At 46.6% G+C, this 7,085-nt stretch overlaps 1 protein-coding gene across 2 annotated transcripts; it reads left to right on the forward strand.

Annotated features, from left to right (window-relative positions):
• The first annotated feature begins 2,006 nt into the window (after window positions 1-2,006).
• On the forward strand, window positions 2,007-5,997 carry LOC123088553 (mitochondrial pyruvate carrier 4). Of its 2 annotated transcripts, none has more exons than XM_044510751.1 (6): window positions 2,007-2,210; window positions 2,892-3,011; window positions 4,867-4,965; window positions 5,065-5,117; window positions 5,461-5,534; window positions 5,660-5,997. In XM_044510751.1, exons 2-6 carry the CDS (start codon window positions 2,960-2,962, stop codon window positions 5,715-5,717), a joined length of 336 nt encoding a protein of 111 aa, XP_044366686.1. In that variant the 5' UTR covers window positions 2,007-2,210; window positions 2,892-2,959; the 3' UTR covers window positions 5,718-5,997. The 2 variants fall into 2 exon arrangements, with proteins under 2 accessions (XP_044366686.1, XP_044366688.1); XM_044510753.1 differs by having other exon boundaries at window positions 2,099-2,210; window positions 2,900-3,011.
• The last annotated feature ends 1,088 nt before the right edge of the window (window positions 5,998-7,085 follow it).

Genomic DNA, 7,085 nt, shown 5'->3' on the forward strand with positions numbered 1-7,085 from the left:
CAGAAAAAACCAGAGGAATCGGTGCAGAAGAAAAAACAATATTGGTCGGCCCACTACGGAAGGGGTCATAGAAGCTCTCTATAGGCGTTTGGTATTATTTGTGCCTTAGAGGCTCCGAACAGGATTCGGGCAAGGAAATAGCGTAGCTTAAATGTGTGTTTGGTGGGAGGTAATTAGAGTTAGGGAATTGGAATTGAAACAGTATGAGGTTTCAAAGGTATTCTTTGGTCACGGGGATTGGGAATTCATGAGGAAATATGCATGGAACTTAAGACTCTAACTTCCATAGATTTTTAACAGGGGAGGGGTGAGAGTTGGAAGATAAAAATTCTAGTGAGTCAATTTTAAATCCTCATCATAACTTACGTTAACTTCTCTTTTCTAGTCTCTCAACAATTCCCATAAACTAACAAGAGAATACAACTTCTCTTCAAATTCTTACACAAAATTCCAATCATGCGCCAAAATAGAGGATTGTGAACAAAATGACTATCTCATGTCTAATCTTAAGACAACACTACTAGGAAAAAGGCTATAGATAGATGCTTAGCAGTAGCGTGGACTAAGTGGCCCGCGCTGCTGATACTTTGCAGTGGCGCGTTGCGGGAAGCCGTGCTACAGGTAAACCATAGCAGCAACGCAGATTAAACAGACAAATGCTACCGCTAATGGGGGCCCACAGTGCCCCCGAGGCTAGCAATAGTAGTAGTGTGTGATGCTGGGCACGAGCTACTATTAACGTGGTATCAGCAGTGCGTGGGTGCGTGGCCCGCGCTGCTACTATGGCTAGCCCCAGGGGCTCCTGGGCACCGTGGGCCTAACTTAGTAGTAGCGTCGGGTGCCTTGCCCGCGCTACATCTAACAAGCTTAGGAGTAGCGTCGCCCCCAGCCCCCCGCTACTTCTAGCCAGCCTTATCCTCCCGCAGACCGTCCACCTCACTCTCCCTATGCTCACTCTCTCTCGTCCTCGTTCTTCCTCCCGTCGTCGCCGTGCGTTGCCGTCCCCAGCCTCAGTAAGACATACTCCTCCTCCCCCATCCCTCCTCCTCCTCTGTCCTCATCCTCCCTCCTCCGTCCTCCTCCTCCCTCCTAGTCCATCCTCCTCCCTCCCCCACTCGCCGGCCCTCCCCCCTCCTCCCTCATTCAACTAAATTAGTTTGAAGTTTCTAGTTTAGTGAACTAGTAATTTTTTGTGACAACGTACATTGATGTTGTGCCAATGCACTAATTTTCTTCTGTATTTTTTCGAACATTTTTGAATGTGCAACGTCCGACCGGTGCACTGGTAGCACAAATTGCCCCGATGCACCAGATACATCCCCGCCGCACATGAGCTCTGGCAGAGAGCTGTAGCGTGCTCCATTGCAACACCAGCGGTGCTCCAGCGGTCTAGTGATGCTGCATTGTAGCTAGGGCCTAATTGCAGCACCAACTACGCTTACGACATTCCCGGTGATGCTCCATTGCGGCACCGCTTGCGTTGCATGGAAGCAACCCGCCGCCACCGAGATTCTGGTCGCAGCAGCAAGTCCGCTGCATTGAAGCTCTGCCAACCACAAGATCCGCAGGTTGTAGCAGCGCGCACGTTGCATGGACGCAACCCGCCACCGGCAAGATCCATGCTTGAAAGCGGTTGGCACCTATTGGATGCTGCATTGGTGTTGTTCTTGCATCTAGAGAGGAGAGAAGCAGGATGGAAGAGAGACAAAGGTGCTTGCGGCGGCGGCGGTGGTCGCATGCTTGAAGCAGCTGTTGGCTGCCTGCAGCAGAGCATGGCAAGTCGCAGCCGGTGGAGGGAGAGGAAGAGAGAGGGAGAGGGAGGGAGAGAGAGGGGGCCCCACATGGGACACGTGTTAGGCGGAGGGAGCGGCTTACGGTGTGGAAAGATCAACCGCTTAATTTAAGTGTTTTCCTTTTTCTAATCTACTGTAACTTTTAAACCATTATAGTATGGGGATATATTCGTTTTGAAAGAAAGGAAACATGTTCTATTCCTGCGGAATGGACTAATCGCCGCCGTCCATACGCGCACGAACGGCCGTGGATTGATTCTGTTAACCTCTCATGATCCGGACCACGCACGCACACACGCCACCTACCCCTGAACAGACCCATCATCCCCTCTCCATCTGCCCTCTCATCGTCTCCCTCGGCTCCGGCGACCGCGACCGCGACCTCGACCGGCGACCGGCGGCGGGCGTCCCTCCCAGGTGATAGATGAGATCCATCTCCCACCCGCCTGCTGCGTTTAGATCTGTTCGCGTCCTCGGGTTGGTAGCTGGTAGTTGGTAGCCGGATCGAGATTGATTCCACGCCGCCCGCGATTCTCGCTAGCGACGCTCCTTCATCCCGGAGCCCAGCGAAAGTAGGAGCCGCCCTCGCTAGCGCTGTTCACGTTGTTCGGATCCATGGATTCCTCGCCGGCCCGCGCGCTCGCGACGCTCCTTTTTCGTCCCCGAGCCCAGCAAAACCAGGGCTGTCGTGTCCCTGTTGGTTTGGAGCAGGAGCAGGGCAGCAGCTGTTTGGGCTGGCCAAGTTTGTCTTACAGTGTAGTACTATGGGTAAAACCAGGTTAACTGTTCAGAGATTCATGTGCTTGATGTGTCCAGTATCGATTGATGGGGATTGTATCTTTGTTGGGCCGCTGCGGGGCACCTAACGGCTTTTCTGCAGTATATATTGGATGAACTCAACTCGACCCCCCCTCGCCCCAAGCCGCCAATGATTTCGTACAACCAATGATGTGCAAATTTGCTTCCTGGCATACCGTATTCTCGCCGAGTTTTATTCTTTCTTGCACATGCCCTGCAGGTGCTCTGTAAATGAATTTCTGATATCTTTCTTATGCTGGACTTGACTTACAGGCGTGCTTTCCTGTTTTCTGCTTGTAGGTGTGCAGGACAGAGTAAATAGGCACGGTCGTGCAAAAGGAGAGGAAAGTGCGCGTCCATTTGATTGAATGGCTTCAAAGATTCAAGCCTTCTTGAACCATCCTGCTGGCCCCAAAACCAGTTAGTCACAGTCCTACCCGCATACATTTTTTGATCGTTTTTATTATTGTGCAAGCTAGCAACACTGACTAGGAGAAAAGTATAAAACAGTTCACCTACGAGCAAATCTCTGTTAGACTTTTACCAGTTTTAGGTTCTCAAGTGGTTGCTCTAAGAAGGTCAACGTTGGCTTTGTTTCCCCTGTAGGTGGATTGTACATGTTCTCTTTGTGTGTCTTTTTAGCTTTGGACTCTGTTGTTGTGTTAGGATTGCCAGGTTGTTAGCAATAGCATGTTTTAAATGTGAACATGCTGTGTGCTTACTCTGTTTTTTGGTTTCAGTATATGAGACCAGGTGGCCATTGTTTGTGAAAAAAATAATAACACGGAGAAAACATACTGCCATGGAGAATCAAATAGCAGTAGTCAAACTACAGTTATCATAAAATAGAACCTGAAACCAACAGAACCTAGAACCAATAACTATTCAGCCCCCTCCTACAAAAAACTACTGTGCTCTACTCTTAAGTTGTCTTCTGATCCATTTGATTCTGGTAGTTGCAGGATCCACTCTCTCCTCCCTTTCGAGGAGCAGCCACAACCTTTGCACTGCCATTCCTGCCGTGACTCTAAAACTTTGCAGTGTGTTAGTTGGGTCAGCCAAGAACATTTTCTAATATGTTCCTTATTATCCACAGTGGCCAGCAGACAACCTGCTAGCCAGGTATCTTTAGCAAGTTTATAGTTGGTTTTACAAAATCCCTTGTATAATTTTGCTCCTCCACAAAGTGCAATAGTGAGAGATCTTACTGCCGTACCAGGGAATCTCTCATATAGGTCCAAACAAACCTAGTTACAGGGGACTGAACAGTATATAAATCAGCAGTCTCTAGTCCACCATTGAGCTGAAATGTTTATCCCCTTCGCAACTCATACCTGAAACTTTTCCTGGTAAACTTGGCATATAAAAAAACATATTGGCTTTCTCATGGAACAGATTATTGCATTTTGCATATTACATTCTATAATAAAGTGATCTAGTGGTAAATGCTGCAATTCTCTCAAGCTCCAAAGAGATTACATCTTCTCCCTTTTAAGTTGTCTTGTGATCCATTTGATTGTGGTAGTTGCAGGTTTCACTTTCTCCCCCCATTCGAGAAGTAGCCACCTTTGCACTGCTGTTCATTATGTCCCTGATTATCTACAGTGGCCTGGACACAACCTGCTGGCCACACACCTTTAGCAAGTTTGACATTTGGCCTTACAAAATCCTTTACCCTTTGTTCGGTTGAGGTGGATTTAAAGGGGATTGGGAGAAATTGAGGGGGATTAAATCCCCTGCAAGACAAAATCCACTCCTATCAATAGTGAGGAAATCTCTTATATAGGTCTAAACAAACCTAGTTACAGGGCACCAAAGAGTAGCAGTCTTTAGTTCACCATAAAGCTGTAATGTTAATTCCCCTTTGCCACCAATGTTTGCATTTTTCCCTGGTAAGCTTGGCAAAGGAAAATATTGACTTAAGCAAGATTAGAGTCCTTAAGACATGACATTTTTTAATGAAGTGATTTACTGGTAATTCTGCAATTTTTCCAAGACCCAAAGAGACGGCGTCTTTCTCCCTCGAAAAGTTATATATCTTCAGCCTTCGTCAACTCTGCGCTTATTCTTGATATTACAGAGCTGCATTTTTGGCTATAACCATCACTTGAAAAAGAGGCTGAGACAATAATCTGACCTTCCGTGCAGTTCACCATAAATTCTAATGGCCTATCGTGACAGTTTTTTGCACTAAATTGTGATGCATATCTATTAGACAAATTGTACAGTGTATATCACTTCAGAGGCTGAGACGATAATCTGACTTTGGTTGCAGTTCATTTTTGGGCTCCAACATTTAAATGGGGGATCAGCATTGCGAACATTGCCGACTTTGCTAAGCCTCCAGAAAAGATATCCTATCCTCAGCAAATTGGTATGTTCAACGAGCATTTCATGGCAGCATGCCAATAGTTTACCGTTTTACTTATTATTGTGTCCTGCTCACATGCTTATTCTCTAATATGGGGTGCAGCGGTTGCCTGCACTGGAGTCGTCTGGTCACGCTACAGCATGGTTATCACACCGGTAAGCCATCGGTACTATTACTATCATTTTTCATTATTATGTGCACTGAATCTTATAAGGTGACGTCGAATTTGGGTGACATGGATTACCTTCTTATCTTTACTCAAATTTAGTATACATTTTAAGCATTGTCATTTTTTGCTGCTATGATATCGTTTTGCGTCGATCGTCTCATATTGTACTGTTTTAACGACTCCCTGGACTGGGCTGTTGATGTTCAGTTGTTTGTCGAATGTTTGATTCATATTCCCAAGCCATCTCGTTCCACCTGCTGTCATGTGTTGTTTCCAGTTTTAACTGTTGCTCATCTCATTACTCTGCGACGATATGACCTTTTTTTCAGAAAAACTGGAACCTTTTCAGCGTTAACGTTGCGATGGCCGGCACAGGCCTGTACCAGCTTTCCCGTAAAATAAGGTCCGTTCCGAAGCTGCTAATCTCCCGTGTTGTCACATTTGCTGTTGCTTGATGATGTCTTAGCGTAACAGGATGACGTGGTTTGCGTTGCCTGGTCGACCACTAAACATTTGTTTGCATCGCAGGCAAGACTACTTCTCTGATGGTGGGAAGGAGGTGGCTGCTGCATCACTGGAAGGGTAGCGAGGGCCAACTGGATTAATAATAATCGACTGCATAGCCTGCCTGCTGCCCCGGAACTCTGGGCCGCGGGCCGGCGCAACTTCCATGCCGTCCATTCTTTCCCTTGTCGAAACTTCTTCTTTGTCAGTCACGCCCTTGAACAAAGCAGAGCAGTATGGAAATTCCGCGCAGATTAATAATCCCTGTGCATTTTGTGCAAAAATGTGTACAGATTGAATGCATACTCGCGGCCTTGCGTCGAAGAAAGTTATGCCGTCTTTTTTGAGATATAATTGACCTACCTGCTCCGTGTTCTTGGTTGATACGTGCATGCCTAGCTGTTGCATATTTGGGTAGCTTGGAGTTGGTTACTAGCTTTGTGGTAGGTCTGCCACTGTTGTGGTATTTATGTCCATCATTCGTTCGTCCATTCATATGATGGCACAGCTTTCTTTCCATATGATCAGAGCGGAGTTCGCTCTCCTTCGACGCATGGAAAGACTTGTGCAACCCCTTCCTATCCGTCCGTCCCATATCAATTGTCACTCATAGTGCTAGATACATCTGTTTGAGCGACTTTATATTAATTGTCATTCATAGTGCTAGATATTCCCTCTGTTCTTTTTAGTATGCATATAAAATTCGGTCAAAGTAAAACTTTCTCAACTTTACTTTGATTAAGTTTATTTTAAAAAAATATCAAAGATTCACAAATGACATCAGTATTATTAGATACATCATGAAGTTAATTTTCATACCATATAGCTTTAGTATTGTAGATGTTGATATTTTTTCTTATAAAGTTAGTCAAACTTTACGAAGTTTTACTTTGACCAAGTTTGATATGCAGACTAGAAAGAAACGGAGGGAGTACATCTGTTTGAGGGAGTAGAAACCAAGCTGCCATTAAATTTGCTTTCTTGGTCTTTTTTACTTATATGTCTCACGAGCTCCACCTTGACCGGGAGAGCCTCACGAGCTCTAGCACATTGTGGCGAGCCTCACGCACGAAGCAGAAAGCTAGACCGATGTGCGAGGCACATAGAGGCCGACCTTCTGACGAGTCCGCAGCCATGCCCGCCTCGTTCCATGCCAACTTTCTGCTTACATGGAGCAGGCACATGCATACATCAACACGACCATGGCCGAGGAGCAGCCACAGTCGGTTTCGGCGTTCCAGCATGCGCAGGAGAAATAGCGGCATATCCTCTCCCTCCTCAAGCAGTGTCAGCTGGTGGAGGTCCAAATCTACGGCAAGCGAGGAGGCTGTGGCGGCCATGACCACAGCGAACCCAACTTAGCCACTGAGCAGATGGAGGAGGGCCAAATCTACGACAAATGAAGAGGCTGTGGCGGCCATGTCCACGGAGAATCCAACTTAGCCACTGA

The sequence above is a fragment of the Triticum aestivum genome, chromosome 4A (genome assembly GCF_018294505.1).
Source record: "Triticum aestivum cultivar Chinese Spring chromosome 4A, IWGSC CS RefSeq v2.1, whole genome shotgun sequence".
Classification (NCBI taxonomy): domain Eukaryota; kingdom Viridiplantae; phylum Streptophyta; class Magnoliopsida; order Poales; family Poaceae; genus Triticum; species Triticum aestivum.

Coding starts and splice junctions, on each gene's coding strand:
- LOC123088553 (XM_044510751.1), top strand. CDS start 2,960: ATGGCTTCAAAGATTCAAGCCTTCTTGAACCATCCTGCTGGCCCCAAA. Junction 3,012..4,866: donor TCCTGCTGGCCCCAAAACCA/GTTAGTCACAGT, acceptor CTTTGGTTGCAG/TTCATTTTTGGGCTCCAACA. Junction 4,966..5,064: donor ATCCTATCCTCAGCAAATTG/GTATGTTCAACG, acceptor TATGGGGTGCAG/CGGTTGCCTGCACTGGAGTC.